The following is a 13,507-nucleotide window of genomic DNA, read 5'->3' as shown; positions in this document are numbered from 1 at the left end:
TGAAGTCAGTGGACAGGTGATCATCCCCAAAGTCACTTCTTTTTGTTTATATTCGGCAGTGACCTTTTTGCTGAGATATATTTATTCATACATTTTTTTTTAAAGTCTTCTAGTAGGTGGCCCTTAAATAACCTCTATCAGTCCATAATCACAAGAGAAATTAGCTGAAAATTTAGAGAAATGTAATCCTTTGTTACACAGTAATTTTATATTAGTGTTTAGAAGAACATTTGCAGGTTGAAAATCACATATTAGAAAGTGTTATAGCATGTTATATCATACATCAGCTGTTGATGAGTATAAGATACAATATAGAAATACAGAATGAAGAATCTGAACACATACATTTCCTTCTCAGGAAATTTTATCTGTATAGGAGAAGATCTAAGAGCGTGGGTAACTGAGTGAGAATCATGTTGGCCATTGATTATACCGTTTACCTTATTACAGAAACCGATTTTGGGGCAAACTACCAAATGCTGTCCTTTTGATGTAACAAATTTCACTCTCACTAGCTAACTAACTAAGCTGAAAGTTTTACCTAACAGTTTATATACTTAATACCATCTCATATACAGAGGCTAAGACTTAAAACATATTTTATTATGGAGCCCTAAGACAGAACTCTCCCTTTTTTCTGAACAGTATATTCTGCTCTTTTGTCCTTGTTATTCTTTTCTTGCTGCTCTAAGCAAGCAATAAACTAAAGGGTATAGCTTTTTTTTTTTCTGTAGTTATTGCTATAAAAAAATTCTTACCTTAACGCATCAATATTTTTAATAACATTACCATTGATTGCTTTATTTTACTTATAAGATAATTTAATTTATTTTTGCATACAATTTAAGAAAGCACTGGTTCTCATTATATGAAGTTACAGAGTTTTTGTTCTCAATTTATGTTTCATGAAAGGTTACACCATGAAGAACTCAGCAGAAAAAAAGGCTTATTTACTCATAAGATAGGCGAGGCATTTTATGCAGCTTTCATATATATTTACAACAATATGTTATGATCTTGCTCTGAATGAAAGGGCCAGCTAGTATCTGTCTTGAGGAACTGATGGGATTCATGTGTGATTGGTAAAGATTTGCTGTTGGCCTGAGAGCATCAACCCATTTTACTGAACCACTGAAAGCTTGTACATTTGTGTTCAGTTGTGACCTGAGAATCGTGGACTAGTAATAAGGGGACAAAAAAAGGTGCTTGTATTTCATTTCGGTTTCAAGAGCTTTGTTCCCACCTATCAACTTTTTGAAATCAGTTCCATGTACCCCTATAGGCAGTAGTTTACTCTTTCTGCTACGTGATTGTGGGCTCACTGGTAATGGTTTCACAGCTTTACCATTTCAGCTTGCAGATATTCTTTTTTCTTATATTATGGTACTATTTAATACTACTGACATAGCTGAAGGCCCAAGTCTTTCTCTCTAGTCCATGGAGTGGTGTTACTTTAACTTGAAGAAACCTCATAAAGACCGTTAAGTTCCATACAGGCATCTGCACTTTGCTTATAAATTACATACATCAGATCACAAGGCCAGGCACATAATTTTCATAGTTTAAAAATAATATTGGATCAAGATTTTTAATCCATTGGTTTGTTGCCTTATAGCCTTTTGATAGTGCCACCTTTTCTCTCTGCTGTGTAACAAATGTGGTATAGTTATCCGACCTTTGTTATGCCATTGTTACAGTTTATAGGTTGATAACCATTCTATGAGCTATGAAGTGTGGACCTGCCCCTGATGCATTTCCTGAAATAAAGAGAAAAAGAAAAACAAGAAAGGAAGGAAGAAAGAAACCCCTCTCCACTAACCATTAAATTGTAGAGTGATCTAGAGATAAAAGCAGAATCTCTTTTTTGCTTTTCAAATATTTGCCTGGCCTTCAAAAGGTATTTGCCTTTTGTGTTTACATTGGATTTATTTTTTTGGCCTACATGCAGAAAGAGAATGATACATTAAAGAATAATGGACAATAGAGAGGAAAATGCTCTCAGCTTTCACATCTAGCCTGTATTTTCTACTTTAGGTTTATTTTTTTAATCTTGTCTACTTTTATTTAAATAGAAACTGCTGAGTATTGTAAAGGGTTGTAAATGTGAAAGTATCAGATGAAGTACAGCACAAGAAGATTATCTACAGGTTGGCAGGCAGTAATGAGAGCTGGCAAAGTGCCATTTTCTACTATGAACCTTTGGGACCTCAAGTTATTCCTGCGTGTGGCAGAACAATGTAAAGCTTCAAAAGCCAATGTTCTGTCATTTGCAGAATTGCTTTTTGCTGTTCCTGAAAGAGGCAGGTGAGGTTTGTGTCTGTATAAATCTTCACCAAGGCAAAAGGAAAGATGCTTTGGTTGAAAGCTGAGGGCTGTGTCATATCATCTCCAGTTCTTTCCTTCTGGATGGCATTAGGGCTTCCTTGGAACCTGCATAGTCCCTCATGGATTTGTTTTCATTGAAAGAGCAGTTTTTCAGCAAGTTTGTATAAAATATAATTTGATATAAAAGCTCATATTCAAGGGAAGCACCACTTTGGGACAATAACCTGTCCCAAGGTTATCATCTTCTCTGTTGCTCAACGGTCCCTTTGTAGTGTAACATACTACTACCTCATCAGCAAAAGCTTGTGATTTTCTTAGAGTGGAATCACAAGACGGAGGTGCTTCCCAAATCTGCTTACTGTAATAATCAACGTTTTTTGATGCCACTAACTGGAAAACAAACAATGATTTAATTGAAGTATCTTGATTAACGTGCTTCAAAAATATATGCGTTTATAATACATAAAAATATATTTCACCACATGTATGTCATAAAGGTCTTAGTATGTTACAGTTTGTGAAAATTACAGTCAGTTAGTAATGTGTCAGCTCCCCACTGTGTGCTTTGTAGGATACTGAATGGGTGTTACATGATTTATTTGCTGGATTTTGCAGGTTTTCTGTAGCGTGTCAGATGCCTTGCTGATTGCTTGGTGAAGCCTAGAGCATGAGCTCCCTCCTGCAATGTTTACTTTAAGTCAATCTACATTTACTTAAAAGTATGACAGTCTTAAAATCACATCACCTCCTCAAAACTTTCCTAAAAACCTGGGTACTTTTTAGTTGTAATTTAGATGTATGTTTGTATGCCAATCATAATTTACTTCATAGTTCTTAGAATTACAGGGAATGGATTGTTAATGAAACAAATATATTATAATGTTGCTAGAGTGATAATAATACTGCGAATAACTTGTATACTTCTCTGGGATTTGGGGGGGGAAGTTGCTTAATTTGCATTTATTGACACTGTCCATAATATAGTTAGAAGGATTCTCTCTTCTTTTACCACCTTCATTCTTACGTATTTCATTGACCTCCTCATGTCTTCTCTTTCTTTCATTAATAGAGGGAACTAATAGGCCATATTGATAAAGGTGAAGTGTTGTTTTCCACCTACAGATTTAGGAAGTGGGAATGCCTAGTTAAGTTTTAAGTTCTCTTTATTCGTTGTCTTTCTGATGATTTTTATCATGCTGTCTTTTAGGATTACAGTGGAGCATTTCTGTTTAAATGATTGCATTCATGTCCTACAGCACACACAGACTTGAAGATTAGTTAGAAGGTGTAGAAATATCTGTTTTCAAAGAGTGTAAAATCCTGAAGATTATTGATGACTGGAGATAAAAATTGTAGGAGTCTCAAAATGGCAAACCATTTGAGCAAGGCATCGCTTTCTATAGTGTTCCACTGTACTGCCATATAGTATGTTATGTCAGGATAATATGGTTTCAACTGGATGGGTAAATTTCTGTGTGACTTCAAGAGCATCTAACACCAACTTGTATAGCAATTGGATTTAATAGGCAAAGAAATCAAAGGGAGTTCAGAAAAAGAGAAATTGTGTGAGTTGATGATTTAAGACTTCAGGCTCTTGTCTGATGCTAATAAAGGTTTCTGATGTCATTCTTTTTGTAGCTATAATGTACATTACTGAAATAATTTGTGTACGTCTGTGCTTGTGTGTACTATCTTGAATGAGGTATATGTTTATAATTTCTGGCTTTCAGATTTAAATCTGTGAACACTGAAGAGCTCAATGAGTTCTGGCAATAATAGTCCTATAATGCAAAGATTCTGAGAACTTCCTTGCAAATGGAAGGAGTCATTCGTCTAACAAAAGTGGTAGAGAAAGAAACTTGCCAGAGTTGCAAAGAATCATTTCTACAAAGGTCACGTAGAGTAGATTAGACCATAATCAAAATATTTTTGGGACAGCTTGGGATTTTGAGAGAGGTAGTTAAGAAGGAGCTTTGAGGATGGGTGTTTTGAGATGTATATTTCAGATCTACCACTTTGTCTTTGATTTACATCTCATGTGTAGTAAAAACATACATATCGTGAATTACAGGCTTTAATTCCCTGTCTGGTTTCTGCTGATACCGTATATCAGGAGAGTGAAACTAAAAAAATTTTTGTCTTCTCCAGATAATTTTTGATGGAATTATAACCCTTGTTTTCTTTCGGTTCCTCTCTCCCGTTTTGTGTGTAATTATGTATGCAAAGTAGGAGTGGTAGCAATTTCTAGGATTAATATGGAACAAACATTTATATTTTAAACTTTTTTTTCACTTAATTTACAAGTTCTACAAACTCACTTCTTCATTTAAAATTTACCTTTCTTGCCTTTCTTATAAATTCATTTTTATTTTGTGTTGGTTTATTTGGAAAAATTAGAGCATTGTGGGCAGTGTTTATGGAGCTGTCCTATAAAGTGTGTCTTGTATGCAGAATGAAATGGTCCTTCTCTTTCTGTCTTATATTTTCCCTTGTTTTATATATATTTGGTTGTACTTGTATTTCTTTGTGGAAGTTGAATCACCAGTTTTCACAAACAGGCTAGACTGGCACACTGCTGGGGCACCTCCGGAGAATCCTGTGGTTCTGCAGGGAGCGACATAATCTGATAACATATTTGTATCCTTCTAGCTCAAAACTTGGAATGTTTGAAAAATTAAGTTTACATCTGGTCATTTTTATAACATTTCTGGCAAATATAGAGGAGGTGCTCCCAAAATCTTCTCATAGTACATTATCATGCAGAGATCATTTCTCTGCAACCTTTTAGTTGGCTTCAAATGATAGCTTTCTGGTAGGTGCTGGGCAGATATTCAGTCTGTCAGGCACTTTAATCTGCCTTTCACTGGTCTAAGCTTAACCTGCTTGTGCTTGCTTCCAAAGTGCTGCCTTCCCGCTTTCCCTCCCCACTCTGTGTCCCAGAACCCAGTGCCTGGTAAAGCCACCTGGAAGAGCCCCAGGCATTTATTGACCCTGTTACTAGCCATTCAGAAGGAGGATGAGTGAGAGCAGGTCTGTAGCCTCAGCCTCTCTTTAAAAAGGCTGGTTGGTGTCAAGGCCATTAGAGCTGAGGTGTCTGCATCGTGTCCACTGCAGGAACCTGGGGGGAAATGTGGCCCCATTCCCACTGGTGATCCAGGAGGCCTGCTTAGTAAAGCCGCACCTTAAAATACCTTGAGTGAAATCCTGGTTCTGCTGAAGCCACTGGGCACTTAGGCATTAATTTTATTCCAGCAAGGATTTCACCAGTATTTTTATTTTGTAGCTGTCGTCAGGGGGGAAAACCCTGAACCAAGATGAATGTGACTTCACATTGTGAAATACATTCTCTGCTGGTTTCATCCTTGTCTTCCTCCCATCTGAATAACTGTAAATGATGTTCTCTGTTAATAAGTGTGTACTTTGTCTAAATTGCATTTATTTTTCTTTTGACATACATACCATTTTACTATTAATCATCCCCTTCTGCTCTTTACTGTACAAAGACACTGTTGTGCTGATGGAACATAGTTAATCTTTGGTATGTTATATTTTAGTTCTATTGTTGCTTTCTCATTTCTTTATGGAAAACCTTTCTTTATTGACTCTTAAATCATGGGCTAAGCCCTTATTGAAAACATGTTCTGTATGTACTTCTTGCTAGAGAAAAAAGTTCTTTTGAGGTTATAGGCTGGGCTTACTCAAATACTTCACTATACAGTAAAAATTCAGAGGCCTCCTATATGTTATCTAAAGCTAGAAATATACCCAATTACTCAGCAGCACATCATAAAAGGGATGCATACTATGTTCATGTCTGTCATGCCTTAAGTCATCACTCTACAGCCTTTTTTAAATTCTCTTTTTATTGAAACCAAGAAACAAAACAAAGACAAAAAAAGCAAAAGCAACATCAATTAGATGTCAACATGACATCAAACAGCATAATATATCATAAAAATAAATGTATGATCTGGTGACTCAATGATTTCTGTCCATATGGCATTTACAGAGAAGTAAAGAAAAGGCAAATAGCTACACATCTGTATTGAGAAAAATATCCAATATAGAATTGGCCATAGTGACAGCACTAGAAAGCTCTCAGCTGAGATTACCTGGAAATAAATAACGCGCAGAAGGGGAAGTGAGGTTCCAACGGTCTCACTCTTATATTTATTTAGAGTTTCGTACAGTGAGCATTGTGCAGGTCATATATGTTTTTATAAAAATTACTTTAAGGATGGAGATATGCTACTTGCTGGTGATAGGTCCAGGTTTATAGATGGGTGTGTAATGCAACTGCATGCAGAGTGATGCAAAAGTGCAATTAGGAAAAAAAAATCTTTGAAAATAAATGTGACTATATCTGTTGAAACTATTAAAATGAATGCTGACTCCAAGCCTATTTCTGTATTTGCTGAAAGACATATGAAAAAGCCTCTTTGTATAAGTGCTAAGCACATTAAAAATACAGAGAATCAGTTAAGCCTCTAAAATAACAACCTGGGAATTCCATTCATTATTATAGTAAAGGGCATCATAACTTTATGGTAAGTGGGGAAGGGTGGGAGAGAGGTGAGACTGTGGGGGTGAGAACTAAAGAAAGAAAACCCAGAAAGATCCAGAATCAAACACAGCCTCTGTTATTTGAATTTGTTGTTCATTTTCAATGGAGTGATAACTGCAACAGCTCAGCCTGAACCACCTGGCTCAACACTTCCCTTTCTAAGGAACTTGGATGTGTTTCACAGCTTACATCTGGACAACAGTGTACAGGGAAAAAAGCCACAAGGATAGATCACATATTCTCTTCGCATACTTAGGACTTGAATCTCATATATAACAAATGTATGCACACACAAAGAAACATACATATATGTGTAGATATATACATTTATGTATCTACACACGTGCATGTTCATGTGTGTGTAAATCCAGCTCCACATGGGATTTCTTCTCTTTTTGTTGTTAGGCTCAGTTCACAGATCTATCTCCTGTCTCTCCAGAGGTACAAGAAGTTCCCTTCTGGAATTTTGTTCCTTTTCCCTACCCAAGTTGTCTTTTTATACAGTGATATCTGAGATCTCTTTTTGTTAATCTTATTACAAGTACAGCTATAGGCCCCAAAGGAGGTGATAAGTAACCCATTGGACCTGGGAAATGGTACTTTCTGTAAGAGCAGGGAATCAGCAATGAACACCTTATGTTTTAGATCAGCGATAACTTCAGTGAGACCACTTGGTCAGTACTGTACAACTCACTGTATGGCCATGTCTCATCAAAGTAGTAACAAAATGCATTCTTCCCAGTATATGCAACTGGCTATTAGAGATGGTAGAAAAGAGTGTAGTGCAGAGCCTGTGGGGAGAAGCGGCTCCTGAGGGTAAAATAGCAGTACATTGAAACCTCAAAGGAAATTTAAGAAGGGATGGTGTGAGTGTGTGCGTGTATGCATTTAAGTCTGAAGCCAGAAAACTATGAGGGCTATGTGGAACATTTCCTGGAGCTTACCACTAATAAACATGGCGGGATTGTCAGCCCCGCAGTGTCCATACCTTCCTTCTGGGCCCGTGCCAGCACCCCTGCAATCGTTGGATAGTGCATCCTAACCAAAGGGTAGGAGCTTTTCACTGTATCCTCCTACACATATTTTAACACTCTCCCAGCTCCATGTTCTCTCCAGCTGAGGCAGGACTTTTCAGTATCCCTGTACAGCGTCCCCCAGTTGTTTGGATGTCACAGTGCAGAGGACTAGGGGAACTCCATTTTTGCCATTCTGTTTTGTCTTTATTGCTTCAGGCTGTGAAAAGCTAGGAGTAGAAACTAACTTAATCATTTGATTTATTCATACACTCATTTATTTTGGGTGAACTAACAGTAAACCACCAACTGTCATATCCCACAGTTTATTAAAATGGCATATATAGAACAGAGTCGCAAATAAAAACCAGTTCCTTTGTTTCCCTGCGCTGTCATGCTTTCTTTGTAAAATATTTCTTACTTTTTAAAATTGGGCTCATCCCATTCTGATACACAGAAAATCCCCTCTGCCACCAAAACATTTTGCATATTATGGGCCACATCCCCAAACCTTTACAGTCAGCCAGCATCTCTTCATTTACTTCATTTGGACATACATCAGTCCCTCTCTGTATTCAGCACAACTGAAATGCAGCCTTTTCTGGAGCAGGTTGGCAGCAATGATGCTATAGGCATCATTCCAGTGGAATGTATAGCAGCAGCACTGTGACCTGTAAGGACAGACACGACCTGGAGGACAGACAGGACTTCAAACTTTAACACTTGCTTTGAAACTACTCCAAAATTTCATTAGCATGAACGTGTCTCTCTTGGAAGCATAAAAGATTTAATTCTGTTGCTCCAGGCAGGACTTTTAAACCTAATACTTATATAAGTAAACTGTCCCCTCTATTTTTTTCACATTTACTTATAATGCCACACTGGCAAGCTTATTGGTTATATTCTGGGTCTGTGAACCAGGCAGTTGCTAGAGATGGGCTGGCAGGCTAATATGGACTGAGGTAACATCAGCAGCAAGATGGTTTTGGTTTTGACTGCTGCCTTAAGAGAAATTCCTGATAATGTTTCTTTTATATATTTACTGCAAGTCACAGTAGTCAGTTTTTTGCATGTTTGGTTATCAATGTGATATTCTGCATTTCACTCGGTTTCGTATTTTTGTACAATAAGATGAAGTATTGGGCTGCTGACAATATTAAAATAAAAGTCTGGGTGTCATTTTGCAATGAAAATGAGAAGATTTTTTCCAATTTAAGTTAGCATGAGACAAGAACATGAGTCCTTACTCTTTCAAGGAATTTAGAAAGTTGGCAGTGATGTGGTTGTAGTAGTATGCCACAGTTACCTTTTGACAGTTTAATTAGTATTATGCAAATATTTTCTGTGAATTTTTGAACAAGCTATATTTGAGGTGAAAAATCTTACAGCATGGACAGGAAAACTTTGTACAAAGTGTAGCTTTAACACCACTTTGACTCCAAACTTCTAAAGCTAATTGTCTTTTTATTTTGCTTTGTAAACATACACATTTCACATAATATCTGTAATAAGAGAGAACTTGTGGCAAATACTGTGACCTTCAGTAAACTGTGGAAAGATACCTCTTCTAATCAAACGCAAAAGCCATGATCTTCCTTGTTGTAACTGACTGTTGACACAAGAAAGGCCAGGCAGATTGACATCCATCTCTATAGAAACCATTAACCAATGCCGGATAAATCCAGAGCATTGAATCCATATGCATGCTTGCTTTTATTATTCCTGACCTATTGGCAAACTTCTGCATTTTGTGGGCTTTGTTTTAAAGGACGCTTTAAATTGCAGATAGTTATTATGTGATTTCATCGGTGAAATAAATAGTTTTGGTTGTCTAAATAAAGAAATCAGTATTATTTTGCATCTACTAAGCATTATTTGCTTAGGTGTGGCTTGGTTTGGGTCCAGATTAGCACACAATGAAGACTGTTACTTTAGCTGGGTGTAGCAAAACCAAGTAGTTTTGTTCATGTTTTCCAAATGATGTGCAAGTAATGTGTCATTTGAGCCTAACCGGGCTTTCACTGGCCTACGGTCTCTTTCTACCCTGTAAAGCATTAACAATTACTTTGTTGGCTGCAAAAACATATGCTTTTAAGAGTCCCAATGATGCTCCAAACTCACATCAGTCATAACTTCAGAACAATTGCCAGTCCTGTAGCAAGACCAGACGCCGTTAATCAAAGCTGTAGTATATTGAACGCTGTTGCCTTAACTTTCCCTTGCTGAAATCTTATTACTAGTTGTGGAGCACAAGGAAACAAAAATGCTTTTCATTTCACTCTGTGCTGTACATTTTCCAGTTTGGGTGACTAAAGCTGGCGAGGATGCCTATTTTTGGAAAGAGGAATTAAGATACTTTGGAGAAAGTAGTGCACTGTGTGCTGACATTCCAGATGTCCAAACTATAGTAGTACCAGCCCAAGTTTTTGAGCCTTTCATGCCAATGATGACCTCATGAGGTCCAGCCTGGAGAAATAGAGACATAGTTCTTCAACAATGTTCAAGAATGGCTCCTTCCTTTCATATTTCTATTCAGTGATCTCCAGTGTCCTTCTCTTTTCCTGTCTCTGACAAAATTAGCTCTTTATAATTAACAATTGTTAGTTTTTTGGCTTGTCTTTTAGACTTTTCTTAGAGTCTCTTTCACCCAATCTATGTATTGTATCCTTGCTCCCAAACAGAAAAACTTGTGATATTTTTCTCTTTGGCATTCCTGTCCTTTCCTAGCTAGCTGTTTTAATGTGGACTGTGGGAGATTTTACACTTGATTTGTTGAATCTGAACTCTTTGCTGTAAACTCTCGCCACACAGAAGAAACTATCTTTATAAATGACAGAATGGACCTGGCCTGAATGGTGCTTTGTTTACTGTTTTCCTAAAAGGGGCCCCTCTATATTTCATCTGTCAAAGTTGCTTTTCTTTCTTTCAACAATGCTTGATTGTTTTCACAAAAATTCAGGTTCCATAGACAGGAGAATTCTGTATTATATTTTCCTGCCAAATTCCGATCTCTGTTTTCCTTCCCCTGTGCTCACAAAGGGCTCATAACTTACTGTCAACTGTGAGGCAAACCACAAAGCTCCACTGTTGCTCAGCAAATAGGCTCTATTGGATGATGGCTTGACTGGCTGTAAAGTTTGCTTAACTGTAGCAGCAGTGGCAGAAGGCATGTGGGGTACTGTATCTCCCAACAGGCCCAAACGCCTTCGCTTCTCGCAGTTGCTTTTATGTTTTTAACGGCTTTAATTGTTGAACAAAGTTGACAGTGCTTTGTACAACAAATTAGATGTTGCTTATACGTATGGATAGATGTGGTAGCTTGGGAGCTGGCAGAGATTAACTCAGTGTGATTTCCTGACAGTGGCAGTGGTTCCTTGTGATTTGGGAAGGTGTCAGAGGTGTTATGCCATCAAACTCTGAAGTGCTGGCTGGTGTGGTAGGAGAAAGCAGGACAGAAGAGTGGAAGAACAGCCATTATATGTGAGTGATATGTGCAACTAGTAGTTGTGTTGTGTTTTTTTTTTTTTTTCTCCTATCACTTTAGCTTTTCTAACTACAATTCTAAAACAAATTATAGTTTTTGAGCTAAAAATAACCTTCTCTGTTACATTTATAGTCATGTATACTTTTAGATGACAATGCAGAAATTTTATTTAGAGCAATGGTTTTATTTTCAGAAGTCAGTGATACTCACTTACTATCCAAACCATGTAATTTCTCCTTGCATGCAGCCTTAGACATTTGCAATAGGTACTGCGTAAACTATTGCTTTAATTGAATCAAAGCAAGCTGTGAAGGGAAATTTTTCTTCATTGGTTTATAAATGAAAAAAAAATGTCTTCAGTTAGATGTATCTCTTGGGCTGATTTTCTACAACAGATGCAGAGTGTTTTGTGTTTTTCAAGTGAAGAACATTTCACTGCTTAACATATGTACAATGTTAGCAAATATTCCACGGAGGTTGTATTGATAAGCTATTCGCTGGGCTTGTCTTTTCACTATATTTACAGAAAGGTCCTTGAAAATACTAAAATGAATAATTTCGCTGTCTCAAGATTTATTAATTTAGTATTTTAATTGTGTATTGAAAAGATGAGATGCATTGAAACTGCAATAAATTTAAGTGCCTTTCTGAAGTGTTAAATATAGTGCAAGTGATAATATTTTTTGTTTGATGTTTTGCCCCTTGCATAAGAAAACTCAAAAGAAATGCACATAGCACACAAGCAAGTTGACAGTTTCCATGCCATTCTAGAAGCTGCGCTGGCTGGTCAAAAATGTATATTCCTTTTTTATCTTATTATCCAGTTTGTATTTTTAACACTGGCTTTGCATCACCAGCCTCTTTCTGAACTTGTATTTAATGTGGTGTTCATCCCGGTGTGGGAGCTTTCAGTTTCCTATCACTTTGATCACTACTTGCCAGTGCAGAAGTGCAGTCAGGTTTTGTAGGAATTCACTATTCAGTGTCAACAAACATTTCTCCCAGCATTTACTGGCTGATTTAAGTAAGCTGTAACTTGTGACAAGGTACAGTAAATTGATAATGACAACACTGTAGAAATAAATACAACTCTACACATCTGTTCAGTGAAATAAATCATTCTAAGGAAAGATTTCTTTGTCTGCTAGTGAGAAGAGGCTTGTTCAGTTATGAACGCATTATGAATCTGATTTGAGATTCATCTTACGCTGCAACTTATACCTTTCACAGGGAACTGAGAAGGGCTAGAAATTCAGTCGTATGTGCTCTTGACTTCCTTTGTTTCCTTGGGTTAATTCATTAAACTCACCGTGTCTCAGTTTCTTCTTTTGTAAAGTGGGAGTACCGAAAGAGTTGCTTAGTAAAGGTGAAGATATTTTGAGATTTCTGGAACACGAGAAGTTGCGCTGATTGCCAAATATTAGACTGCTTCATCACCTTCTATGTGAAAATAACCAGGGTAGAGTCTCAAAGTAAGGGAATCTCTTTATGGAGGTGCCTCTTCTGAGATTGACCCTTCTGCTGAAAAGATGAGAGGGCTCACCCCAAACCTGCCTCCTTCCTGGGGTGGCCCTGTGCCTCCCTGCTAGTTCCAGTTGCTGCCCTGGCAGGGCTTTTTCCTGCCTGAATCAGCTCCCAAAACCTCAATGACCAAAAATGATTCAACAGAAAAAAACTGAAGGAGCCTTTGCTTTCTCCCTTTTTCCACTTTATTTTTGCCTGCTCAAAGGTAGGCTGATGGGCACCTCCCCTAGTCCTGTCATCTCAGCCCTGGTCTGTGTAGTGTTAATGCCGTGGAGAGGCTGCCAGAGTGGTTGTGTGCTGAGGACTGATGTGGCCTAGTATTTGCGCCTGCTGTGCTGGGGGTCTTACATATTTGGATGACCCCCATCTCTTTCATGACCTTGCTCCACAGGAGCTGCTGGACTGCAGTGCTTTGCCAAGTAGCAACATAACAATTCATGTTCAAATTAAAACCTAAAATTGTTTTTGTTTCAGTAGTTTGTGTTAGATTCTTCCCAGAATTATTGTCTGATATTAGCGCTTATGCCAGAAGGAGAAGTAATTTTTGTTGGTTTTTTTTAAAGTGCTTGTCTGTGTAAGTGAAGAGATCTTGTTATT

The 13,507-nt window shown here is 37.5% G+C and overlaps 1 protein-coding gene across 9 annotated transcripts in view; it reads left to right on the top strand.

Moving 5' to 3' along the window:
• SOX6 (SRY-box transcription factor 6) overlaps positions 1-13,507 on the top strand; it is a 378,804-nt gene that overhangs the window by 115,750 nt on the left and 249,547 nt on the right. For 3 of the 9 annotated variants that reach the window (XM_087745615.1, XM_087745630.1, XM_087745633.1), the window contains exon 2: positions 11,264-11,382. The exons of the other annotated variants lie outside the window; for them this stretch is intronic. In XM_087745615.1, the coding sequence (XP_087601741.1) occupies positions 11,306-11,382 (77 nt within the window). In that variant the 5' untranslated portion in view covers positions 11,264-11,305. The remainder of the gene's footprint in view (positions 1-11,263; positions 11,383-13,507) is intronic. 9 annotated transcript variants of the gene reach the window in all.

Source organism: Nipponia nippon, unplaced genomic scaffold, assembly GCF_047370975.1.
Source record: "Nipponia nippon isolate SJK-2023a ecotype South Korea unplaced genomic scaffold, ASM4737097v1 scaffold_10, whole genome shotgun sequence".
NCBI classification, from domain to species: domain Eukaryota; kingdom Metazoa; phylum Chordata; class Aves; order Pelecaniformes; family Threskiornithidae; genus Nipponia; species Nipponia nippon.
The sequence above is the reverse complement of the archived record's forward strand: the minus strand, read 5'-3'. Positions and strand labels throughout refer to the sequence as shown.